This window comes from Netta rufina, assembly GCF_964035555.1.
Source record: "Netta rufina genome assembly, chromosome: 20".
NCBI lineage: Eukaryota > Metazoa > Chordata > Aves > Anseriformes > Anatidae > Netta > Netta rufina.
The window spans coordinates 3,748,012-3,775,486 of record NC_140144.1 but is presented as its reverse complement, the minus strand read 5'-3'; the positions used below and the strand labels follow the sequence as shown (position 1 = coordinate 3,775,486).

Here is a 27,475-nt window from a genome sequence, read left to right as displayed (position 1 = left end):
AGATGATCAAAGGATTTCTTTTCCTTCTCTTCCCTCCCCTCCAGCCCCAGTTTGGTGTATCTGTGTGCATTTTCTTTTACCCTGGTTTTCCCTCCTACCCACCTGCTTGCTCTCCTGTCCTTTGAAGTTTTCTATTGTACTCAATGGTTTGATAGATTTCCTATATTTCTGCTGATATTTCTTACACGGTGTCTCCCTTGTTGGAGCCTCATCTGGGATAATCTCTTGCATCTCATTACTTTTATGCTAAAATATTGCTAGAATGATGATGCAAAGACTGACACTAGCACCCTTAACCTGCAGTGTTCTTCAGAGAGCTCTGTTTATCTTCATGCTGTAGGCAGATCGTCAGTGTAGTAAAACCTATTATTGGGCTTCGAGCCCTACAGTTCAGATTCCCTAGAAATTGAAACAAATTAAAGCATATGGAAAAGGGCTGCTATGGGCTTATTAGTGTTAATAGGCCTTTTGACAGTGTCTCAAGTTTTTCACATGGTCCAGCCTGCAGTATCCTTCAAGCAGTGCCCTAGCGGGTGAAGGAAATGCAGACTTCTACCATGAGTTGAACAGTAGCAGAACATGGATTTATTGTACATACCTCTATCTGCACTGTAATTTACGAGCAAGTTCAGCAATTTTGGTCAAGTGAGATCGTACACTGAGCAGCACCACAGCCATGTTCTTTAAGGGACACCAGCACACACCCAGTGCCACTGGCCTTTTGTTGGGTGGAATAGCTGCAGATCATCTCTTACACTGCTTCTTCTTGTTTTAGGAAACAAGTGTGACAGAAAAGGAAAGGAAATCCAACTTGGCTTGAACTGGCTGTCCAATTTCCCCTCCAGACTACAAAGGCCAAAGAAACATAGGATTCCATCAGCTTTGAAAAGGAACTGAACGCCACAATGGGACTCCCCATGCAGGTTTTGGCCTGTGCAATCTTAGGTTTGCTGTACCAGCATGTCAGTGGTGGACTCATCAAGCGAATTATCAGGCAGAAGCGGGAAACTGGGCTAAATGTGACCTTACCAGAGGACTGCCAGCCCCTTGTTTTTAACCATGTCTACAACATTAAGTTGCCTGTTGGCTCCCTTTGCTCTGTGGACCTGGATACAGCAAGTGGCGATGCAGACCTAAAGGCAGAAATTGAGCCTGTCAAGAATTACGAGGAGCACACGGTGAAAGATGAGAACCAGATTGTCTTCACTCACCGTATCAACATCCCCCGCCGGGCTTGTGGCTGTGCAGCTGCCCCAGATATTAAGGATCTGCTGAGCAGACTAGAGGAGCTGGAGGGGCTGGTATCCTCCCTCCGGGAGCAGTGTGCCAGCGGGGCTGGATGCTGTCCTAATTCGCAGACAGCAGAAGGTAAGGCAGACTGGGGAGCCACTCTCGGGGAAACTCTTACGCTGGCAGCAGATCTTGTTTAGAGTAGATACTCAAATCTGTTTCAAGAATGAGCAAAAGTCAACCTGTTAATTTTGAAATGTAATCAAAAGTGGGAATGCGTTTGCCAGCTTGGTTCATTCACAGTTTTGCAGTTTTGTGGATCTGGGGGTCAGGAGTCTGTCTGGGCTGCCTTGTAGTGGTGGCATTGAGCATGTATGGCACTTGGACAAGGTAACAGTCAGTGTCGAATTTAGATTAAAACTCACACAGTCTAAGCTTTTGGCTCCATGTTTTGTCCCCTTAAGCAGGCTGCCAATGTAACTGTTTTCATGTCCAAGTTTTCCTTAACAGAGACCAATAAAAATATAGCAGGATATAAGCAATAGATGAGTACTAGTGAGCACAAATGATTTGAGAGGTAAAAAGAAAGTATACCTCCTGCTGTTTTTTAAACTGAGGTAAGTCGCTGGTCATAAGATAGAGAAAACATAGGTACAGCTGTAATCTGTCTCTCTGAACTCAGATCTGGTCTCACTGTGGATGACACAGTGTGCTGCCTGGCTTTCTATGTTCTGGTGAACATAGAACACATTCTGGTGAATACGGGTGTGTGCCATAATGAAGCAGTCAGGAAAGCTGCTTAGTCAGTGGAAGAGAGATTTTGAGAAGAGCAGAGGAATCTAAGATGCTCATTTAGCTATTAGTTGGCAGCAGCTTTTCCCTGGCAGCAGTGTGAATTAAAGCATTCCTGGTAAACTAAATCTTATGAGAGAGTGGGAGCGTGTCTTTCAAAACCTTTGGTGATTCTGTAAATCAGACCTGTAGGGAACAGGGAAAATCAGACCCTTTTAGGTTGTGTGTCACACTGGCCTAACACATCCTAGAGGTAAGGGGGTAACGGGTTTCCTGACTCTTGATACAGGCCGCCTGGACATGACACCCTATTGCAGTGGACATGGCAACTACAGCACCGAGATCTGCGGCTGTGTCTGCGAGCCTGGATGGAAAGGCCCCAACTGCTCTGAACCAGCCTGCCCGCACCACTGCTTCAACCGGGGAGTGTGTTTACAGGGCAAATGCACCTGCAACGAGGGCTTCACCGGCGAGGACTGCAGCCAGGCCTCCTGCCCTTCCGACTGTAACGACCAAGGCAAGTGTGTGGATGGGGTCTGCGTGTGCTTTGAGGGGTACACAGGCACAGACTGCAGTGAGGAGCTCTGCCCCCATGGGTGCAGCGTGCACGGGAGGTGCGTGGGTGGGCGGTGCGTGTGTCATGAGGGCTTCACTGGCGAGGACTGCAGCGAGCCCCTGTGCCCCAACAACTGCCACAACCGCGGGCGCTGTGTGGACAACGAGTGTGTCTGCGATGAGGGCTACACCGGTGAGGACTGCAGCGAGCTCATCTGCCCCAACGACTGCTTTGACCGCGGGCGCTGCGTCAACGGGACCTGCTTCTGTGAGGAGGGCTACACTGGAGAGGACTGTGGGGATCTGACTTGCCCCAACAACTGCAATGGCAATGGGCGCTGTGAGAACGGGCTGTGTGTCTGCCACGAGGGCTTCGTTGGGGATGACTGCAGTGAGAAGAGGTGCCCGAAGGACTGCCACAACCGTGGGCGCTGTGTGGATGGGCGCTGCGTATGCCATGAGGGGTACCTCGGCGAGGACTGCGGGGAGCTGCGGTGCCCCAACGACTGTCACAACCGTGGGCGCTGCGTCAACGGGCAGTGCGTGTGTGACGAGGGATTCATCGGGGAGGACTGTGGGGAGCTGCGGTGCCCCAATGACTGCCACAACCGCGGGCGCTGCATCAACGGGCAGTGTGAGTGCCACGAAGGATTCACGGGGGAGGACTGTGGTGAGCTGCGGTGCCCCAACGACTGCAACAACCACGGACGCTGCATCAATGGGCAGTGTGTGTGTGACGAGGAGTACACGGGAGAGGACTGTGGTGAGCTGAGGTGCCCCAACGACTGCAACAACCGTGGGCGCTGCGTGGAGGGGCACTGCGTGTGTGACAATGGCTTCACAGGGGAGGACTGTGGTGAGCTGTCCTGCCCCAACGACTGCCACCAGCGTGGGCGCTGTGTCAACGGGCGCTGTGTGTGCCATGAGGGCTTCACTGGGGAAGACTGCCGTGAACGGTCCTGCCCCAATGACTGCAACAATGTGGGCCGCTGCATCGATGGACGGTGTGTCTGCGAGGATGGTTACATGGGAATCGACTGCTCTGATGGTAGGTTGCAATGACCCTTTCCATCTGCTTCCCCTGGGTAATCCTCTGTGTCCATCTATCAGCCTTGGAGGGTCCATGAATGTCTTCCACGTAGCTATTTCTGCTCTTCTTCATCATAGTCTGAACAGTTGAATTGATGGAGTTGCAGCACTGAGAGAAAGCACTTCACCTCCCTTACTTTTTCAGGGTTATATAGTGTAGTGGTTTCTGTTGAATTGTGGTGGTCAGCAATCTAAAAGGCTGATAATGGTAATAGTCGATTTATTGTCTCCAAATTTGCTCCTGATACAATGCCATTGGAGCTGTAGCTATCACCGGATGGGTGTTTGTCACTATTACCTTTTGGTTTCTCATGATGCTAAAAAGATGCATCTTAAAGAAACTGTACTAGCTGTGGAGAAAGAGGGAGGTGAATTCAGAAACTTCTTACTTAGATACTAAGCAGAATTAGTCGAGAGAATATGGACAGAATTTTGCCTAAAAAATAATGCTGTCAGGAATGAGGCGGTGTGGGTAAGAACTTCAGGGAATAAAGAGCTTAGGTATCAAGTACTTCTTGCAGTTTCTAGTTCACAGTCCCACACTGGACCAGTACAAAGGGAACTTGCATTTGCAATGCTATCACTATTGTGGGAGCTGAAACCAAAATGCATAGCACTGACAGTGTATGCTGTCAGACCCTAAGGGCTCAGACCCCAAGGACCTTACTTTGGAGATGGACCTTTGAGCTGGATCCCTGGTGGAGGCAAGGCAAGAGCAGAAAATAAGATTGTCCTATCTGAGTATGAGACACCCATCATGATGGAATTGCCAGATGTCACAAATACTGTCATGCAAGCTTTCAGGATTATTGCAGGGGCCTTGGTTCTCACTCAAGTGACCAAATTGATTTTTCTAACTAAAATAAAATATATATGTGTGTGTGTATTATATATATACATGGAACATATATACTGTTAGATTTGACAAAGCTTAGAGTAAAATAATGGAATCAACTGGAGTGGAAACTTAGCTATAAAACCAGGTTAGTTTCCCATTACCACTGACTCTATGGAAATCGATAGAAAATGTTGGCAGCTAGATAATGACAGGTGTTACGCTATAAAGGAGGCAGGTTTTTTTTAAGAGATCCCAAGGGAGGTATTTTAGAACTAAGATCTTTGTAGAGTAATCAAAGAGTACTTTGGGGTTGGGAACATTGTAAAAGACAATGAATACGATTTGAAAGAAATTCCCATTTTTCATCTCTTCCTCCTGGAAGGCTCCCAAGCCACATTCTGTGTCCTTGTGCATGCAAATGGGGAGTAATCTATTGAAAGTATTTACAAAAATAATCATGTTTTATTTTACTGTGGAAAATCTGTGCAATTCTGTATATCCAAACCCCAGCACTTCCAACTATAAAATCATGTGTTGCTGGCAGTTGAGTTAATCATCTGAATCCCTAACGACCCAGCTATAGTAGTCTTGTGTAGTAGCCATGAGAGGAGGATCTGGAACACAGTCAGCCATAGGTTATATGCAAGTATGAAAGTAGAAATTGGCCCATGACTTTTGGAAACATCTGTAGTCTTCATCAACTGAACATTCCTTTCTACAAGTGGCTAATTTGTGTGGCATGGCTTCCCCATTCCCTATTTGTTAGATGATTCTTATAAACTGCTTCTGGGAAAATGTGAAACTGGGTAGGTCATTATTTTCTGAGCCTTGAAAAGTTTTGTTTTGTTTTTCCCCTCCCTAGTGTCTCCTCCAACAGAGCTGACTGTAACAAATGTAACAGATAAAACTGTAAATCTGGAATGGAAGCATGAGAATCTCGTCAATGAGTACCTTGTCACCTATGTCCCTACCAGCAGTGGTGGCTTAGATCTGCAGTTCACTGTACCAGGAAACCAGACATCTGCCACCATTCATGAACTGGAGCCGGGTGTGGAATATTTTATCCGTGTCTTTGCAATCCTTAAAAACAAGAAGAGTATTCCAGTCAGTGCCAGAGTAGCAACATGTGAGTTTAATATTCTCTTTATTCACTCATTTGTCTGTTCTGTAGCAAGCATTTATTTTTGTTAGGGTTTTCTTCCTTTTGTATTTTCTATTTCCTGCTCACCTTCTGTTCTGGACAAGGACAGCCTTCATACTTTCATTTTCTATTATTTTTCAATACCAATGTCTGTGTTAAAAGTAATGTTTGTTAGCTCTTCTGCTCTCTGAGGCCATCTCAAGACAATGAATATTGTGGGGTCTTTGTAAATTAAAACCCTCAGTTTCTTCATAAACTCTGGTAATGCTTCCTGAAAATAAATAAATATATATATATATATATATATATATATATATATATATATATATATAAATACAGAAAGTACAATAAGAGTAATGTGAAATCACTTGGATTCAAAATCTTTTGACTAAAATGGAGATTATATTGGTTTTACATCTTCCATGTGTTTTACCACAACTTGCTTTTCTATCTGCTTATCTGATAATTTGTTGTCCGTTTCCCTTTTTGTGTTGTGCCCATCACAATCATATCTCAACATGCCAGTCTCAAAAGATGCTCTTTGACTTCTGTCATTGTTCTCATTCTGAGAGACTTGGGGCAGGATTTATCTCACCTAACTTCAAATGGCCACACGAGGTTCTTTCAAGAGGGCAAAAACAGGCATTTCGAGGGCATTTATTTTATTCTAAGGTGAAATCTAGAACAGGTCAGAGGAATGTCTGTCCAAAGGCAGAATACCTAGCTGTGAAGTGAGTTAAAACATCTCAGATACAGCTCCCTACATGGCAGATAGATATAGCTGTGAAAAGCTATGGAAAGCTGTGGAAAGTTATAGCTGTGGATAGATGTAGCTGTCCCACCCCAGTGCCCTCATTTATTACTTGTTGCACATGTAATTATCCCCTTTATTTATTTATTTATTTACTTGTTTATTTATTTATTTATTTCTGTCACAGATCTGCCTGCTCCAGAAGGTCTGAAATTCAAATCTGTTAGAGAAACATCTGTCCAGGTAGAGTGGGATCCTCTGAGCATTTCATTTGATGGCTGGGAGCTGGTCTTCCGTAATATGGTAAGGAAGCAATGTTCTTTGTACAGAAGCTTTGGTTCTTGTCCAAGTGAAAGATCCTGAATTTTTTGTTTTTATAATAAATGCTTGTTTCATGTATTACAGAAAAAGGACGATAATGGAGATATAACCAGCAGCTTGAAAAGGCCAGAGACATCATATATGCAGCCAGGCTTGGCACCAGGGCAACAATATAATGTATCCCTTCATATAGTGAAAAACAATACCAGGGGACCAGGACTATCCAAAGTGATAACCACAAGTAAGCATAACCTGTATTGGTATAGTGCAACCAATTAAACAGTTGCTTTTTGATGTAGTCTTGGTAGTGTTAAAATTTTTTTGGAAAGCTAAGCTTTATATAGGGAAAAGAAAAAAAAAGGGGGGGGGAAGCATTGGAGCTGCTAAGGAAGACATGAAGATAAATTAATTCCTTCCTAAATTACCTTTTTGAAGAGGAAAGTAAATTTAATTTTATTTAGAAGGTAGTTAGCAGTTATCTATTTTTATCCTTTTTTAAAAGGTGCATCAATAGTAACTAGAACTTCTTTCTTCCTGGTCGTATTGGTGTAAAGAAATTACTTAGGGGAGAGCTTCCATTATGCAGGACTCTTAGGGTTTCTGTTTGTCTTTGTTTTGGCAACTTCAGATGTTAATGAATTTTTATGAATTTGTTTCTTACGAATTGGCTCCATCTGGCACTTTCTTCTACAGCTGTAAAAAGTAAAGGATGAAAAATATGAAGATAAGCTTCAGTTTGTAGGAGCCATTCATTTTAATTTTGTTCTGAAGCAATTAAAAGCCTAAGTGCTATAGTTTTCTGGTAAGCTTTATTGAAAATGAAAAAAAAAAAAAAGACATTTTCTTCTTTTGTTACAGAGCTTGATGCCCCTAGCCAAATTGAGGCAAAAGATGTCACAGACACCACAGCTCTGATCACATGGTCCAAACCCTTGGCTGAAATTGAAGGCATAGAGCTCACCTATGGCCCCAAGGATGTTCCAGGGGACAGAACTACCATTGACCTTTCTGAGGATGAAAACCAATATTCTATTGGAAACCTGAGACCACACACAGAATATGAAGTGACGCTTATTTCTCGGCGAGGGGACATGGAAAGTGACCCCATGAAAGAAGTCTTTGTCACAGGTAGGAAGCTTGGGTACCAATCCAGATTTCTGGGAGTTTAATGTAATCACCATCAATCTTCCTGTGCTGTTTGCATTGTCTTGCTTGAGTTAATAGTTACAAGATCAACACAGAAACAATGGTATTATAGAGGTACATGAAAATGGAGGGTTTTCTGTGTCTTGTATACTTTACTGGCTCATCAAAACATTTAGGCCTCTCCAGTCTCTAAATGTGTTTTGAAAATGGGAATTATATTATTAAGTCACTTAGAAGCTTTTGCTTATCATACCATAAATCTTTACTCCATAAAACAAATTCCTCCGGATTACTTCTCTGTTTGCTGAGCTAAATATCTTCCATGGTTCTTATTCCATCAAAGACCTTATTTCTGTTTGTCTAAACCCATAGCAGATTAGCAGAGAACATTGCTCTTTTTCCTTCTCCAGGTCTGCAAATGTTTTCTCTCATGTATTTTTTTTAAGTTTTCTTTGCTCCTTTGTTATCCTGTGAATGCTTTATGAAAATGTGGGTCCTTCAGCATATTGTCAATGTTTAGATATATTAAGGGACCTGAGTAGATGGTACATGGCGAATTACCTCCCATTTCATCCCAAAATGTGGCAGTTTATTCAGAGCACGATTTGAGCCTACCATAGGTATAAACAGGGAAAGCCTATTGCATTTCTATAAAATATTCACCTTGCATTTTGAGATTTAAAGTTCTCTTCAGCCATGTGCCCAAGATATTAACTGAACAGACATTCTAGAGTTGGTCTTTTACTTTTTCTTAGCAACTTTTTTTCATTTGGAAAGCTAAGGTATTTGTAAAGTATTATTTCATCCAAATATGTTTTCCCACAACTATGTATTTTGTAATAAAAATTAATTACTGAAGTTGAAATGGTTTTCTTTTGCTTGTTTCAGGAGATAAATGGTGAATTTCTTCCACTGATTTTTTTCCCAAAGCTAGCAAACTCTACACTTCATGCTAAAAGACATCTAATTAATGTAGTTGAGAATATAGTGGCATCATATAAGAGGAAATCTGTCAGCTTCATGAATCATATTGTGTTTCTAAAAATGGCTGTCATAAGAGTGTGTTGTCATAAGAGCATTACTCCATTTATTTATGTGTTTATTTATTTATGTATTTATTACAGACTTGGATGCTCCACGAAACCTGAAGCGAGTTTCACAGACAGACAATAGCATTACTTTGGAGTGGAAGAATAGCCATGCAAACATTGATAATTACCGAATTAAGTTTGCTCCCATTTCTGGTGGAGACCATGCTGAGATCACAGTGCCAAAGGGCAGCCAAGCAACAACCAGAGCTACACTCACAGGTAAGGGAATTGGGAGATTGTTATTAACGTCATGCTGCTGCCATCACCCTTGAGCACAGGACCAAAAAACCTTTTGGTAACTATACATAAGAGCTACAAGCAGAGGTTACACATTTTGAGTAGAAATGATTAAATTAAAGTCCATGTGATGTGTATTTATGTACTTCAGATGGATAACTAGCCAACAGCAGACGTGTAGCCATTTTGCTTCCATGTGCGTCTCTGAACCCCACTAGTCACTCGCCTGGGTTCTAGGTTGCTACATATCTTCGCAGAGATGGCTTGACATCTTTAAGTTCAAGAGGCTTTTGTATGTGCTAGGAATGGTATTTACTGATGCCAGCCTGCAGGTTTTCCGGGTGTGTGCAAGTTGCCACACTGGCCTACAATGGTAGATTTCTTCATTTAATGTGGATCTTTTTCTCGGGGCAGGAGTACCTACACTGCAATCTCTTGAAAGTAGAAGTTATCTCTGACTATGCATTTGCACAATGTTCAGCATGTAATCTCAGCCAGCCATAGTCTGTATCCTCTGGCAAGTCTGTGGAAAAGGATTTATTCACTTCAGGTCAGCTGGAGGGCAACTGAAACCTCAACTCTTTGCATATGCACAAAAGCATGTATCTAATCTTGCATATATTCAGACTCGTTTATTTAAACAGATGCCAATAAGCAAATTCCATGGACAGGGACTCATGCTTCTATCCCTTATCTCTTAGGTTTGAGGCCTGGAACTGAATATGGCATTGGAGTGACAGCAGTGAAACAGGACAGGGAAAGTGCTCCTGCTACCATTAATGCTGGCACTGGTGAGTAGCTTGATCCTCTCTTGTACTCTGCAGGAAGCAGCAGATAGCTGGAGCCACTCTGGAGCTTCTTCCCTTTTTAAGTAATGCTGTAAGAAATATTTTAGAAAATTCTTGATTTCTTTTTGGTACAAATGGGACATTTCCCCACAAATAAAAGAAAAAGTATTTTCCCAGAGATCTTGATCTTTGACTCTGGCTTTCTTTTCCTGTACCAGGATCTCTTAACACTCTTGGTTATTCACCATAGTAATAATTGATTGCTCTATAATAATTGTTCTCTAGCTGTGAGGGTTTCTGGCAGGAATGGTGGTTATGGCTGAAACGTCATCTGGACAAAGAGTATAGCCTCAGGGGTTTCAACAGTCCTGACTATCCTTCAAATACAGCACTTTTCTTACAACACTCCCTTTTTTTTTCTCCCTGGGTGAATGCTGTAAGGGATTAAATTCTTTCTCTTCTTCATGTAGTGATTGCTGAAGTGAATTTAAGTGGTGGAAATTTAGATTTAGTGTGGTGTGTCTGTAAAACAGAACTTCATCTTCCTCCACCTCAAGCAGCAGGGCTTCAAAAGCTCAGATGGCAGATCTGACTCTGAGCTGTCACTAGGCACCCAGTACAGTTGCTGCTGTGTCTACAGATGCCTGAAAAACTGTCCCAGAGCAGTACCAAGACAGCTTAACTTTGCTTTTTTGACCCATAGATCTTGATAACCCCAAGGACTTGGAAGTCGGTGACCGCACAGAAACCACCCTGTCACTTCGCTGGAGAAGACCAGTGGCCAAGTTTGATCGTTACCGCCTCACTTACGTCAGTCCTTCTGGAAGGAAGAATGAAGTGGAGATCCCTGTGGATAGCACCTCTTTTATCCTTCGAGGGTTAGAGGCAGGGACAGAATACACCATCAGTCTGGTGGCAGAGAAGGGCAGACACAAAAGCAAACCCACAACTGTCAAGGGATCAACTGGTGAGTAAAAGCTTTTGATGAGTGCCGTGTGCAAGGTCATTGACTAGCCCAAGTAAAACTTCACCTGATTTTGTAAGCCGTGTCTGGGGAACTGCATGAAAACATCCACTGCCTGCAGAGCAGACTTAGCTCTCTCTAGCATGACAGGTTCACTGAGGGATAGCTGTGTATTTGCCTTACTACTGTGTTTAGCTCCATATTCTCAAGGATTTCTTGCTTTCCTTTTGAGAAGACTCACAAAGAACAAAGCTATTTGTCCTGGAGAAAATACAGACCTTGTCCTTTGTTTTAAATGAGGCTGTGCTTTTGTACATTGTGTCTTATAACTTGTTTTATTTTCTACAGCCAAAAACCAAGAGGAAGAGCAACCAGAATGTGTTTAACATTGCTTGTTCTTGCCTAATGAATTCTCTTCACAGCATGCCTCCACCCATCATGCTTCAGCAGGGTCAGCAGGGCTCTGTTGTTGCCCTTTTTCACTTTTCTCATCCAAAAGCAGAAACAAGCTATTGTCACAAATCTGGTCACAGTCACTGTTTTCATTGGATACCATGACTGTTTTACTTGTCTACAAAGAAAGGGTCCATTTCTGCCATCTCCATTTGTACAAACGACTCTATTTAACTAGAATCAACGCACCACTTCTTGAATAAGGTTTTATTGTTTTTGAAACTTTTTGACCCAAAGTTGGTTGCATACAGATCGTATCTCAGTATAGAATATAAATGAGTCCTGAATCTCTAAGTGCCTTCAGCCTAAATCTTGTGAGGCATAGCCTCAGTTGCTATAAGACAGCAGAGGCAGTAAAATCAGAATCAGTTGGGCTAGAATTAGTCTCCTTAGCACATAGGCTTTTAGCCTTTTCCCCACAAAAGACCACCTATGAGGTAACCATGTGCCAGAAGTTGTGGATTTTACAAACTAATAACTGTATACAACTGACCTGAGGGGAAAAACAAACAAACAAACACACACACAACAACAACAACAAAAACCAACAGTGCCATATTCCCTAGCAGTGTTCATGCCAGCAGCACCTATGAATTTACAGAGTCAGTAATCCAGTACAGGAGAGAGTTATAAGATATGGTGTAAACTACAGAAAAGATTTAGTCCTGAATTACTTATTTGATGCATAAGTCTGGTTTGTGTCCCATGTAGGGAAAAATTAGGAAGTCTTGGAGCACATCCATGCAAAAAGAAGCTGAAGGTTTATGTGTCTTGAGTGAGTAGGCTTCAATTTTTCCAAAGTTATCTGTTTCCCCATCAGTCTGAAGACTGAACAGTCTCAAAAGAAGTACGTGTAGAGGGTGAAAAGGCAGAAACAACATGCTGTGGAATTTCACAGTTTGGTCTTTCCAGCACCAGCTTCCAAAGTCCCAAAAGATGCCTTCTTTTTTCTTTGGATTATTATTTTTCTTGTAACAAGTTTGTCTGACCAGCGCATTTGTTTTATGTCTTTACTGAGATCAGCCAGTAAACAACAAGTTCTCTGCAGTGTGCTGTGTAGAAGCAACAGCAGTAGTTGACATAACCTGTCTCAGTGACCTTCCTCCTGTATAGGAATGGGCAAATCCAAACACAAGAGCATGGGGAGGCAGAAGTGCTCTGTAAGCCTGGGGGTTATAAGACAAGAGATCACTTCTTTGGTTTACTTTTTCCTCCAGCCTCTAGCCAGGCCTCCTCTTCCGTGTTCCCAGTACTTGGGGGGTCCTCTAGTCCTCAGGCTAAGCAAAACAAACTTGTTATTTTGCCCTCTCTTGCAGAGCTCTGGGGGACCTCAGGTCCATTGCACTGCTGAGGAGAGTGCTTTGGAGACACCATGCAGAGAGAGCAATGATTGATGTGGAAAGTGCCAGTAGCACAGCTAAGCCTGGACTAGCTCTTCTTGGTGGGTGGAGAAGACAGTCCTGCTGTTCAGAGGGGCATGTGCTGTCCTCACTGAGCATGGGAGTCAGGGACTGTGGGAGGCTTGAGAACATTTTCTTTCAGTTCCCTTTGCTTCTTCAGATTTCCAGTTTTTCATCTTATAGTCTCCCCAGCCTCTTGATGGTTTGGTTAGGTTTCTCTGCCTGCAGGTATCCAGAAGCTTCAGTGCTTTCGTTTCCTGCAGATTATTTTTGTTTCTTTGCACAGTGAATCATCTGTCACTGAGAGTAAGGTTTATTTCAGCCCCAGAACTGAAGATGTTCTGTTGGTGCTCTCTCCTCTCTCACATTCTCCTGGTTATCTTTCCACAGTTTAGCGCACACAGGTAGCCAAAACCTTGAGAGCTCACAGACCTTTAGCAAAGCACATCATGAAATCTTTCACACCGCAGGATGGCAGCCTTATGTTGCTTCTGTTTCTTTATATGGATGAAGTGCTGCTCAATACAAAGCTTTTTTATACTGATGTCCATGATTCTGCATTCAAGGGATGCTAAAAATTATAAAGTGACCAGTTAGCTAAATGTTATTTTATTCTACTGAAATGGAAAGACTGAATATTTCACACTGTCATTTGCTTGTTTGTTTCTTTGTAGCTTCACGTAGTCTAACCCTAATGCAGGCAATGACTCCTGACCCAGAGGAGCTTTCTGGCTCTGGGAGCTTTGTTGCCCCAGAGATCTCAGGGATGGAGAACAATGCACTGAGGGACCTTGTGGTCTCAGGGGTTACAGACCACAGCCTTAGTGTCTCATGGTATGTGAACACAGGAGCCTACACTAGTTTTGTGGTGGAGTACAAGGAAGTGTCATTGGCAGCTGGGTCCCCTGCAGAAACCTTCCTTCCTAGAGATTCCCTAGGTGCTGTGATTGAAGGCCTCCAAGCTAACACTTCCTATAAAATCAAGGTGTATGGATTGGCTGGAGAACAGCGCTCCCCTCCTCTGGAAGCTGTGGCTACAACAGGTACCTCCTTTCTGTTACTAACTAAGGTACCACAAAGCAGGGTCTCTCTTGTTAAAGGTCCTTCCCAGCATTGTGCTCAGGTTTTGGTTTAGAACTACTTCAAAAGTCACAGAAAATGAGCCATTTTACTAGTTGGAGGGACCTTCCTGGCAGCATGTCTGGAGAATGTTGTGCGAGATTGACAACTAATCTGCAGAGCGAGCACGTAACCCAGCTCTGAGAAAGCTGAGCACTCAGACTGCAGCTTTGTTCCTTCTTGTTCTGGTTCTGGAGCCCTGCCTGCGTAGCACAATGTGGGTCCTGGAGGAGGAGGGATGGCAATACATCAGGCATGAGAAGGCTGTGGAAATAAATGAGTGAACATAAGAGAAACCAAGTGCCAACCTCACATTCCTCTGCTGAAGGACCCAGATTGTGCAGCAACTGCTGATGAATCATGGATAAGATACTGTCTTGCCTCTGGAAATGAGTTGCACATAGGAGCATGGCTTGCAGAAGCAAGTTTTCCATTCTGTTGAATGTTTTTAAGAAAATTTATGTTTTTTACCAAAGACCCTTGTCTGTGTCATGCGTCAGTTGCTCTTCCTCTCCTGGCTTCTACTAGTCTCAGATTGCACCACCCTTCTTTATACAAACTCAAAGGAACATTGGGACGAGTGATTAGGTGACCTAGTTCAGTGGGAAACTGCAGTGCCAACTGCTGGGAAAATGGATTGACCACTAAAGGTTGTCCGTTTCTTCAGCTGATTCCTCTGCTGAGAGTACCTGGGATCTCAGACTTCAATATGAAGATTTTTAGCTCTAGTTTCTGTATTATTTCTGGCCTGTGATATTATTGAAATGCTTTATTATTGGAACTCAAGGGTGCAAAGGCACTGTAAGACCGCTTAATCAGCTGGTTGAGAGAGGGGAAAGCCATTTAGCCAAAGGGTTTTTAAAAGAACACAAATATCTTGGTAGGCTGTGGTTCTGCAACCCTCTTTCAGGAAACTGCAGCCATATCCTACAGTGAGGTCGATGTGATGAGAACTTCTGCAGAGAAACTGGCTGATAGCCCTTCTTGGAAAATAATGTAAAATCCAAGAGACGGAAGCAAGAAATAATACAGAATACTCTTTGCTCCATCCTGAGTAACCGGGGAAATGTCCTGGCAGGACATTAACATTCTTCTCAGTAAAAACTCCAGTGAAGCATTACAGTGGAATTCCTCAAAAGGCCAGCAGCAGCAGTGTGGACATATTTAGGCCATATTCAGCCTGAAGATTCTACTAAGAGAATGATATTAAGAAATATTCCAGTCTGAGAAAGAGCGTGTTTATTGTTCATCCAGTTCCCTTCCTCTTTACTTTCAGCTCTTTTTTCTATTTATTCATCTCACCATCATGCATCAGCCTGTCTGGCTATCAGCCACCCACCTAGAGCTCCTATAGCTCTGTTTTCTTCCCATATATTGCCCTGCTTGCTTTGTCAAGTGTTTGATCTCCATTGGTCTTGATATCCTACAGTTTGTTTTCCAAATTTTCTGTTATCCACTCTGTAGCTAATATTCTGTATTCTAAATGTTGAATGCTGATACTATCTATGGTATCCAAGTGTTTTCTGCATGTTCATATCACTTGCATTTTTCTACCCATTGCATGTTTGTACACAAAGCCACATATTCCTCTATTACACAATGTACTAATAGTTGTGTGCCTGTGCATTTATATGTGCGTGTAGACAGTAGACCACCCTTTCTCGACCACAAATTCATTTGTGGAGTCAGTCATTAAACACAAGATAATACTCAGAATTAGGTTTGAAAAAAGTTTCCGAGATAATGTAACTACATAAATTGTACGTGCTTTGTAGGACAGCCTGTACATGGTAACCACCCATGTAGTTGTCAAAGATGTCACAAAAAATTAACCCACTTGTGACAGCAAAATGCTGAATTAAAATGCCAGTTACAGGAATTGGTCCCTCCTTTTTTAGATAATGCAGTTGAACTGTTGCTATGTTCCCCATTTGTGTGTTTATACTATAATTGGTGGGAATTTGGGATAAGTATCAATAGCTCAAGGAAAATGAGGGGAAATGAGAAGCCAATTTTGACTAATATTTCTTGGGGTTTCCGAAGGATTCTTAGTATGCCAGCTTAAGGACAGCCTCATGTTTTCATTTTCCCTTCTATTTTTGGACACTTAGTCCTGGTTTTTGAATTCAAGGTACGTGGCTGTTCCCCAGTGGGACCTTCCATGGCATGGAGCTTACCTGTATAATGTACTGCTCTCTTCCTCTGTGCTGGTCTGTTCACTCCCTCTATTTATGCATGTCTCCTGTAATCCACAGTAAAGCCCAGCTGCCACTATGCATGTTAAGTATTTTTAAGCCTCTTTAAGTCTGAACAAGTACCAGTGCACTTGCTTGATGCCATAGGTTTTTGCCTGTTCCCAGCACTATGATTGTGCAAAAGCAGCTGAGAGTCAGGGAAGGCTACTGGTTCAGTGCTGCATGTCTTCCTGCTTTGTTCCATAGGGATGTTACAGAAGTTCAGTCACCCTTGTGTGGTCAGGGAATAGTTCTGACAGCACATTTTCCAAGAAAGAATGAACTATGCTAGCAGTTACCATTGCACATTTGCTGGTGTGATGACAACTTTGCTGTCTTCGGGTTGCACGATATGTAGGGCCTGGTTCAGATCACATGCTGGTGTAATTTAGGAGGACCCTTACCTAAGTCAACTGTCACTGATATGATATATGTAATATATAATATATGTAAATATAAGTCACTGCCTCACAGGCTTTGCTCTTTTCTGGAGGTGAGCAGAAAGCAACGTTTCTGGGTCTATACTTCTCCTGAGAGTATATTTTCAAGATAAAATTTCTGCATTTATTTGAAAACAGTTTAAGTTGATCTTTCTCATCTAAAACCTTTTTTTTTTTTTTTTTTTTTTTTTTTTTTCTGATACATGTGTGAATTTGGAGACAGATACTGAATCCTGAGTACGTATTTGTGCTGAACTGATGGTGGTAGATGACTCACTCTCTCTTAATTGAATGCCATGGAGCATGAAAGCAAGGCAGTCATTGAGGTGTGAAATGATGTGGTTTTCCACTAATGAGGAGATAATTCTGCATGGCTAATTGAAGTGTCAGAAAAATCACTTGCCTGTTGCCTTGCAGCAGTGATCAGAAACCATTTGTTGCGATTTCCACAGCTCTCAGATTTTCAGAACCTGACTGTGCTACAAGATACTGTCACAGATCTTCAGCATGTTGAAGGCCAAGCCTTTTTCCCTTCCATCCCTCTGGATCTCTTTAAAGAAAAATCCCACAAGTTCATTCTGTCTTGGTTTTTAGTTAAGGGTCCCTTCCCCTTTCTTAAATTTCTGCATGTATCGGAGTGGATAACTCCTCCAAGCATGTTTTTATGTGGGTAGGAAGAGATTTAGCATGTTTCTCTGTGTCTTGTTTCTTTGTTTGGATTTGGATATTGTTGTGATGTTTGGCATGCATTCCACTTCTGGTTTGTATCAGTAGCAACAACGTGCTGTAGTAAAGATAAAAGGCATGTTTGAGAGACTGAGGGTTCAAATCCTCACTGATGTAAATCAGTGAAGTTCTTTGGAGCTTGTCCTGATTCACATCAAGTGAGAATGTACCTATCCATTTCTCCACTGAAAGCATGTCAGCTGATCTGTGTTTAAAGGTTGTTGCTCTGGGTCTCCTGGTTAGTGTGGCTCTGTGCGAGAACCAGGTTGTGCTTGGTGATGCTACTTCTGCTTGTGGCTTGGATTCAGTCTCCAAAATAGAAGTACCTACCTTTTTTTTCTCTGTTCTTAGAGCTTGTTAATGAAAACACAGAAACTGTTTTGTAGTAGGTGTTAGCTGTCACTGGGTATATTTGGGAGGTTATTTTCAGAAAATTTTAACTTGTAATTTACCTTTGTTTAGCACATCTAGTCACATCACCTGGAGAATCAAACAGTGAAACATCATTTAATCCTACCAGTCCTGCACCTACAGAGTTAAGTTATTTAACAAACCCGAGTCCTGGTTCTCATGCTCTGCCTGTGGTGCCCACTGACCTTCCCATCTCAGAAGTCACTGATGCTCTTCGTGACCTAAATATAACGCACAGGACTTCCAGTAGTTTCACCCTGTCTTGGGCAGCACAGGATGAGGTATTTGATCAGTTCCTTATCACTCTGAAAGACCTGTCCAGCTCAAACAGAACGCAGGAAATCTTTTTGCTGGGAAAGCAACGAGAAACAGAAATTACCAATCTCACAGCTGGCACACAATACCAGATTAACCTCCAAGGAAGCACTCAAGGTCAGCTCTCTTGGTCCCTGGAAGCTCTAGCTGCTACAGGTATTTTCTATGGATTCATTAGCCACGTGTTCCTTTTCTGCTTTGAAATACAGAACTCCATTTTCGTACTGCTGTTCCACTGCAGAAATGCTAGGCTTTGTGAGTGATTCCTTTTTTCTTATTTTTTTTACTTCTTTTTGCACGGGATAAAACTCTTATTGCTATGGAATGAGAACTTTGGGTTATGTAGCATGGACAATGCCCCATACAGCTTTTAAAGTGATGTAGCATCAATTCTCTCTTTTCAAATTGCATGCAAAGAGGAGCATTGATGCATCTGCTATTTACAAGGGACATGAAAATAGCAAGATATTACAGGGATTGTGGTCCAAAGCACCCAAGAAAAATCACAAGGAGGTTGCAGTTTGCAGCATTGGCATGGAAGTGGTGATGTTAGAGGAAAAAAAAGATTGTAACACATTGGGAGTATACCTTTCTGAAAACTTCTACCTCTTGTCCCTCTTAAATGAATTTCATGAGGAAACAGGCTTGTAGCCACAGAGTTCAGTTCAATAATGTTTCAAGTAACAATGTCAAAGTTAATTCCTAAAGAACATAGCCAGAGACTAATGACTATAGCAAACCATCAGCCAAGAATTAAATTCATGATGTGCGATAATATATTCACATAGAAACACAAAGATCATTGTGAACCTAGTACATGGCTAGAGCAGTCTTATCTCTCAATGGTTTGTTCTCTCTTTTTTTTTTAAAAAAGCTAAGAAACATCATCCCTTGATATCATTTGCCATGACATTATCATTGTTTTGTCACATATGTTGAATGCTTTGCGGATGAGGCTTTCAGAGATCTCCAGCTGTCCAACCTGGTGCATGATTTTATATGAGAATCTCTCTGTCCCTAGAGAGCATGATGGGGTTGAGTGCGCTTCCGTTTCAGGCATGCATGAGAAATAAACAGGAGAAAAAGGGACTCTGCATCCCGGAGGTGAATGAAACTGAGTACTCTTTGGAGAAATTTGAGTTGCTTCTAAGCTGTGATGGTTACTGCATTACTTATTATAATCATGCTTTTATGTGAAATATTTTGCCTTGCTTTAACTTTTGGTTTAGTTTCATTTTCATTTTAAGCAATGTGTTTGTTTTATTTATTTCTGTTGCCACCAAAAGATCATTATTTCTGATTCAACCCGTTCCTTTTCTGTTCTGCTTTCTTTTTCAGCTAAATGGTGCTATCTTGACATGATTTATATTTTGCCTCTGAGTATTTCATTCCTGTTACTGAGGAAGCTAAACAGCTCTAGGATTCATGCATTTTTTTTGTTGAACATGGTGTTATTTCATAAACAATCTCTTCCTTTCTAGCAGGATAGAAAAAGCTTGTCAAGACTTTGATGTTCCTGGATAGTAGTATTTGCTATACTTTAGTGAATCTCACTGATGGTAATTGACTGTTACCCATGAGTGTTACCTCTCAAAATGCAGCCCTACCTACCTATACAAGGCTATGCAGCACTCACACAAGAGATTTTCTGTTTTTTACAGGAAGAAAATTTATATGAATAATGTTGCTAAGCCTAGTTCTCATTTATTTCAGAGCCTTACTGACTCAAAATTTACATAGAGTCTGAAGTTGAAGTTTAGAACTGAAAAATTCAGATCCATTTCCCTCTGTGTGTCATATCTCTTACAAATGCTCAGGCAGGCAGATTGGGATTGTTTAGTTAGACTCAGTTCTTACTGTAATGCCGATGTGTTAACAATGCAAGGAAGTGAGAAAAGTGCTAGAAACTTATCCCAGCCCACTGGCCAATGATAGATCATGTAGCAAGATTTTCCATGTAGAAAAAATAAGGTATTACTGGGTCATTTTCTCATGTGACTGCTAACTTTTAAGAAAATCCTCGGTACTGGAGGATTTTCTATTCCTGCTGAGAAAACAACCTAAACTTTCAGATAAAACAGCATCAGAGAGTTAGTTCTGATGGTTCCTGACTTCCTAGGCCACCCTTGTGATGGCATACAAAAATGTTGATTTCTGTGAATGTAGATTTCAATTTTAGATTAATATCAATAACTCTGAAAATCCAAGCTTCTCTGCCTCCAGAAAGGTTTTCGGGGCAGAATAATGTAATGTAATGTAATGAAGATAACTCCATTAAACTGGAGACATGTAGACTTGAAGGAAATGTTCCCTTCTTAACTGTTTTTGATTAGAAATAGTTTGGAAGAATAAATATCATCCTTCAATTAAAAGCATAAACATCAGAATCCCGAGTAGTAGATGCTCAGCATCCTTCTAGCCTTACGATAGGCTTACTGCAGTATTCACAGTCACTTTAAAATGACAAACACCAAGTCATTACTAGCTGGAATAAAGTGGTTATAGTAATACTTACTTGTCTCATAGGGAGTTGTAATTAATATTGGCAAAACACTCGCAGCTGTAAGACAGTCTTTAAACCACTTTCTGTAAGCAGTCTTTTAGCATTACTGTGAATATTATTTATTATTATGGTTCTTTTCTTTCTGTTCTGTCTTGCCAAGTCTCTGAAGAGACTTTATGAGTTATCCGGGGCAGCTGAGAATGTCAATGTGTGTGGGGGTGCATCTCCGTGTCACTTGCTTACAAATGAAGTTCATTAGCTCTGAAAGTCATTAAGTAATACCTCACCACCACCAGTCTGTAATCTGAGTAACTGACTGACTCTCTGTCCTTATTCAGAGGAAGAACCTGAGCTTGGAAAATTATCAGTATCAGAGACTGGCTGGGATGGTTTCCAGCTCACCTGGACAGCAGCTGACGGGGCCTATGAGAACTTTGTCATTCAGGTGCAGGAGGCTGACAACCCAGAAGAAACCCGGAATATCACAGTCCCAGGCAGACTGCGCTTTATGAATGTTACAGGCCTCAAGGCCAACACACCTTATAACATCACACTTTATGGTGTGATTAATGGCTACAGAACCAAACCCCTTTCTGTTGAAACTGCAACAGGTATCTTTTCATCCAGTCTCATGGCTCCCTTCCTTTGCAGACAGGGACATGAGCCAGAGCAATTGCAACTGCTCGACAAAGCTTGCTCACTCGGTCTACTTTGCATGGGGCGCGCTGAACTCATTAAAGCTTGGCTGAACATCTCTGGCATGGAAATGTCTCATGATCAGACTTTCCAATATGAGTCTCAGCGCCCCCATGGAGCCATTTGCTTTCAGGAATGCTCTTTTTACCCCCCTCAGAATGGCTTGTTTTGTTCCTTTTATTTGCTTCTCTGCTGGTTGACACTAACTGCAAAACCCAACTGGCTGTTGTACATGCTCAGGAAAGCCCAGGTTGCCTTGTAAAAATTATAAAATCTGCTCTTTGTAACCCAGATAATCAAAGCCCAGGAGCATGTTTGTGTTTTACCCTTCAGAAGCTATTTCCAAAATTCTGCGCCAGCTTCCTAATAAATCCAGTCTCAAGTGTATAGTGTGTGTGTCTGACCCAAGGACAGACACCTTCTGTATGTTCTCATATAGAAAAGAACACAAGTGAGCTTCCTCCAAGCATGGTATCATATATTGAGCCACATAAGGTTGTTAAACAGTTGGACTGTTCTGAAAAAATTACAACGCAAGACCAAATTCAACCAAAGTACTCTGGATAAAACTGACCTGAAAGAAGGAGGGTAAGCCCCACATTATCAAAAGCTTGCATGAAACTAAGCAAGAGCTACAGAAATAATTTTCTGGCTGATCTTGTGAAACACTGCATTTTGGATAAAGTATTGCTCATCACAAGTTTCTACTGTGAGAAGCAAATATAAACATATGTCTGTTCTGTATGGCTCACTGACTCTTCCAAGTGTTACGATCATTATAACAAACAGGGTATGAATTGACAATAGAGGGGCACCAGTGATGGAACTATTTCTTGTAGACAATATCTGTTGCCTCTGGGCTTCCTTACAGACCTTTGCAACCTCCCAGCCTCCCAAAATTGTGGGACAGCCAAAAGTTTGCTGCTCTATTTACTTTTCCCAAGCACATATTACTCAGCACGGAAGGAGATAAAAGTACATGTAAGAACTAAACAAAACAAAAACATTATACACGGTAAAGCTTGCTTGTTTCAATAGTGCTTTAAGCAGCTTGGCTTAAGTAGAAATGTGTGTGGCACAAGGCACTTGCCTTGGGCTGTGTCCTGCTGCAGTCTGGAAGTCCTTTGCTTTGAGAGTCTTGAGTATGAGCTGGTAGCAGATTGCCCATTGAAAATAGACAAATGTGGCTAGACAAGGGAAGCAGTAGAAGCACAAACAAGAAAACAGACATCATGGGTGTCCTGCCTAAATATGCAATGTTCTCTCCTTTTATTAACTTAATGAAAACACCAGAAGATGCCCTGCTGAGGTTTTCCCTTCCCTTTCTGGGTCATACTCAGCATCCGGCTTTTCAAAATTTTCCTTTCTGGGGACTTGCAATTGTCAGAATTTTCTGAGCCTTCCTGTAGCATGTCAGGGATGCCTACGGAGAGGAAGAAACCCCAAGGCAGCTATCACTGCTTTGCATTTTGGCTCCAGCTCCCAAATTACATGCCAGTTTTCATAGGCATAAGCTGAAAGGGAAAGTAGAAGAACTAAAACAAAACACAATCTTTTCCTCTGGATACAGTAATGGCTCTAGTTTTAGCTTCTCCTAAAACTGGAAGCTGACTTGTCCAAATGCCCTGGGGCTTTTGGAAATGTTCTTTTGCAACTGCTTTCATGCTCAGACCTCAAAGACACATGGCTGCAAAGGGAAGTAGCCATAGCTTTAAACCTTCCTTTCCTTTTTTTTTTTTTTTTTTTTTTTTTTTTCTTCTTTTTTAGCATTTTGAGATGCTTTCATTTGATTTCTTCCCCTTAAAACCTGTTTGCCTGCTGTAGCAAGCTTCCATTTAAACCCTTTTCTCCAAGGGCAGCATGGAGTGCTGTCAGCATGTGCAGAATGAAGCACAGCATTTCTAGTAGGAGAAGACACTGGGCTGTTCCCTTCTGACCAATGTTGTTTCCCTCCTCAGGAGTGCACCCAGAAGTTGGTGAGCTAACCGTTTCCGACATTACTCCTGAAAGCTTCAACCTTTCTTGGACAACCACCAATGGGGACTTCGACGTCTTTACTATTGAAATTATTGATTCTAACAGGTTGCTGGAGCCCATGGAGTTCAACATCTCAGGCAATTCAAGAACAGCTCATATCTCAGGGCTTTCCCCCAGCACTGATTTTATTGTCTACCTCTATGGGATCTCTAATGGTTTCCGCACACAGGCAATAAGCTCTGCAGCTACAACAGGTACATAAAACCTACCTCAATGCTAATTCTGCTTTCTTCTAACTCTTTGTTGCAGGTTGTGCCCATTTCCTAGCCCTCAGCTACCCTACCAATCTACCCACTGCCAAATTCTCTACCTCACTGTCTGACACCTTCTAAGGACGACCTGCTGCAGACATTTTGAACTGTGAATGTTATTCCACTATCCCATCCAGCAAAGGCAGTCAATCACAGTATGGTGTGATTTCATTCACATAATAATATGTTTGCTCTTGTTCAAACGTTAGGGTAGGGACAACTTCTGCTGTTGATGAGAATCAAAATAAATTTCCCAGGAAGCAAGTGGGAGATGATTCATTATGTTATTTTTGCAGTATGCGTTTGTCAGACAGCATAGAGGACACACTCCTTCTCTCAGATAAACCAATTTCTAGACACAGTTTTTATCCTGATTCTCTAAATGGGTTTCAGGCACATTTCAGTCTGTGTCAGCAGACTCCTACAAGGCTGATACATTTATTAATTCAGTTTATGTTAGATGAGATAGTGAAAGAGAGCATTTACTTGATGTTGGTAAATTAAATAGGTAGGCATTTAGCTGTTGGCATATTGCACATCCTGAGGTTTTACAGTTGACAGTTTTTCCAGAAAACACTCAAAGAAAAGGAAGTTAAGTGTCAAATGTGCTGTAGACAGTTACAGTGTGAAAGTGGAAGGAGAGGACTAGGTTACAGAAGCAGAAGGTGTATTCTGATAGCAGGCAGATAATAGCTCATGTTTTGAACATTTAATATTACTGTGGTTTTTTTCTGCTGACATGATCTTAGGAAAAGTCACAGCAATTTGTCATAGCAATAGATTAAGGTAGTCAGTGATGTTGAGCTTAATATCAAACATGAGTGATCAAGATAATATAGAACTGCATTTTCTAGCATCAGCAGATTGTAAATATCCTCACTGAGTCATAGGTAGTGTGGGCAGGGTGACCACAGGGGCTGTGATGTGGAAAACATCAAGAAATATAGGGCTAGTTGGTCTTTGTGACCTGTGGGTAAATTCAAACTTTTATTTAATTTTACTTTGTTGCTTTGGGTTTTAATAATTGCAACGTATTTCCATTTGTTTTTCTTCCTATAGTAGAGGAACCTCTCCTTAGCAAACTCACTGTATCAAATGCTACCTCAGACACCATGTTGCTCACGTGGGAGGCGCAGGACAATGCCTTTGACCATTTTATTCTAGAAGTCAGAAATTCTGACTTCCCTTTGGACTCCCTGGTGCAAACAGTGCCAGGGGCCTCACGGCACTATGTAGTCACCAGCCTCAAAGCTGCCACTAATTACACTATCCAACTCCATGGTGTAATTGATGGGCAAGGTGGTCAGACCTTGACAGCACTGGCAACCACAGGTATTTCTTTGTTTCACCTTCTAGGTTTGCTTTTTTCTCTTCTTTCTTTTTGTGTCCACCGAACTGCTCTAAAACGTGGCTCCAACTCATCATCGTTCCTTTGGTAAATTATAGGAAGATCACCATGAGGGGAGGCTGAAGTAAAATGAGCTTGTGAGCACTTGGAAAAAGAGATATCTGAGACGATGGAAAAGGCTGAAAAAGTGCCCCCAGCATTAAGGGAGCCAGTAGTAAACCATGATTGGTTTCATTATATATACACTTATCTGCAAGTACTGTGTATATATAACTGACATGCTCCAGATGGCTGATGTTTTTCACAGAATATCTTTGCACTTGATCTGAATGTTTCCATTTGTCCCATCCTCTCTTGCTTTGTTGTGGGTGGGAGGCCTTCATATCTTTGTCAGACCAGAGAGGCACCTGCATGTTGTTTTGATTTTTTCATCTTAAAACCAAATGTCTTCCAAGACATTTGCATCTCTTATGTGATTTTCATACAGCATGCTAAATGACCAGCCAAGATTGCATGGAGTGGTCTGGTCACCTTGTGCTGGTTCCTCCTCTGCTGGGCATTTTTACGTGTTCCCAGCAGAGAGCTGGGCTCAAACAAGAAGCACACCCTTTCTTGATGGTCAGCCCACCACTCTCACTTGCCTTGCTATCTCTGAGTCTTTAAAACTTGTCTGTTTTCACTGGATATCAGAGCTTTTCCTTTGGTGATGGCAGGACTCACTGAAAAAGAAAATTTCCACTCGTTTTGCATGTAGTGTTCTTCGGAGTTTGGTTGTGGTGATGTGAGCCTGCCTGACTGGATGCAAATGGCATGCAAAGGAATGTGGCCATTTCAGAATCAGACTGGAAAGGATTGGTTTGTCAGCTCTGAGCTGCATGCAGGGCTGATGGCTCCATGCTCGGTTTCACTGGGTTCTCCTCCCAAGCCTGTTTGCACTGTGGATATTTTCTCATCTCCTCCCCTGTCTTCAGAAGTATTGTGCTTACATGGTGAATTCATCACTGTTAGCCATGAGGGCGTTGATGGCCACGGGCTGGCAGCATGACAGCAGCATGTGTCCTTAATCGGGGCCACTTGGATTCACCTCTTCCAAGATTTTTCCAGAGAAGGAGGTGGACTGTTATCTAAAAGTCTTGCCACTGGGGACGGCAGCTAAAAGTTGGAACATCTTGCAGCAGTTCATGTTTTAGTTTAAAAAAGGAATTCATTCTTGCACTGTTCTCTTGGTCAGTGTGACAAGTCCTTCTTGCTTTTCTCTCAACATTTATCACTTACACAGTTATTCTCCTGTATCTCACAGGCTGCATTTCCCAAGGTGTTCTTGGTTTATACTCAATTGGCAAGAGAAAAAAATAGAAATTCAGTCCTGAGAGCAGACACAGGATTCTTTGACCACCTGACTGCAGGGTCACGTTTGTGGTCTTTCTGTGCTCTTGTGAATCCTTGATGATTTTATGCTAAATGGAACAGCTTAAAACAGGAATGGTGGGAAGCTCTCCCCCTTCTATAGCCTAAAAGCTGAGATTCTCCCTTAGCAGGGGAGAGAGGTGATTTTAAATTTCCTTTTGCAGAAAAGGAAAGTCTTCGCTTTCTCAAGAAAAGCCCTTACCATTGAATGGTTGGAAAGAGGGAGAGCTACAGCAGTGTTTTCTTGGTTTTGTGTTTTTTGTTCATTTGCTTGTTTGCTTTGTCCAGTCCATTAGATATTCCCTGATTATGCCTAATCAGGGGATGAGGAACACCTTAGCTGTGGAATCCAGGGAGGTTTTGGCCTGAGATTAGTGCTTGAGATGATCACTACCAGGATGAAAACCCTGGTGAACTTCAGGGTTCTGTATCTACGTTGCCAGGCAACAGGAACACTAAGAAGAAGCTGAAATGGGATTTCAAGGATGTCTGGTTTGGACCCACCTAACTTCTGCCCAAATCCTATTTCATCTATTTTGGAATTGCTTTGGGTCTGGATATCTCCATTACATTTCTAGTGCTGAGTTACTGCAGTTCCCATGGTTTTACCATGGGGCTGTATGCTGTTGACATTTCTGTAAATCAGGCCACATTTCAACAGGAAAATTGAGTGTATTTAAAAATACTGAATGAAAACAACAACAACAACAACAAAAAGTCAGCACTAATTTCATTGGCTTCTTTCCAAAACCTTACAAAATAGCTGTTATGGTGCTCCTCTTTACTTTAACCACTACAAAACAAGGCTAAAAGCTTCAGCTTTGGCTTCAAGAATCAATAACCCCCCGTGGCTAATTCCCCCACCCTATTCAGTAATGCTCTCTCTTCACCTGTGTTCCTTTCTCCCTCAGAGGCTGAGCCACAGCTGGGCACGCTCACACTCACAAATGTTACCCCCGACAGCTTCAACCTCTCCTGGACCACAAGAGATGGGCCTTTTGCCAAGTTTGTTATACACATTAGAGATTCCTATGCAGCACACGAACCCCAGGAGCTTACGGTGTCAGGAGGTGCTCGCAGCGCTCACATCTCAGGCCTGCTAGATTACACTGGCTATGACATTAACATTAAGGGCACTACCGATGCAGGTGTTCACACAGAGCCCCTCACTGCTTTTGTCATGACAGGTACC

At 42.1% G+C, this 27,475-nt stretch overlaps 1 protein-coding gene across 2 annotated transcripts in view; it reads left to right on the top strand.

Moving 5' to 3' along the window:
* TNC (tenascin C) overlaps positions 1 to 27,475 on the top strand; it is a 73,184-nt gene that overhangs the window by 25,064 nt on the left and 20,645 nt on the right. The window contains exons 2-12 of one of the 2 annotated variants that reach the window (XM_084299179.1): positions 776 to 1,368; positions 2,312 to 3,625; positions 5,367 to 5,630; positions 6,584 to 6,699; positions 6,802 to 6,958; positions 7,576 to 7,845; positions 8,988 to 9,173; positions 9,893 to 9,982; positions 10,683 to 10,946; positions 20,883 to 21,155; positions 23,199 to 23,471. In XM_084299179.1, the coding sequence (XP_084155305.1) occupies positions 906 to 1,368; positions 2,312 to 3,625; positions 5,367 to 5,630; positions 6,584 to 6,699; positions 6,802 to 6,958; positions 7,576 to 7,845; positions 8,988 to 9,173; positions 9,893 to 9,982; positions 10,683 to 10,946; positions 20,883 to 21,155; positions 23,199 to 23,471 (3,670 nt within the window). In that variant the 5' untranslated portion in view covers positions 776 to 905. The remainder of the gene's footprint in view (positions 1 to 775; positions 1,369 to 2,311; positions 3,626 to 5,366; positions 5,631 to 6,583; positions 6,700 to 6,801; positions 6,959 to 7,575; positions 7,846 to 8,987; positions 9,174 to 9,892; positions 9,983 to 10,682; positions 10,947 to 20,882; positions 21,156 to 23,198; positions 23,472 to 27,475) is intronic. The other variant, XM_084299180.1, reaches the window with a different exon arrangement.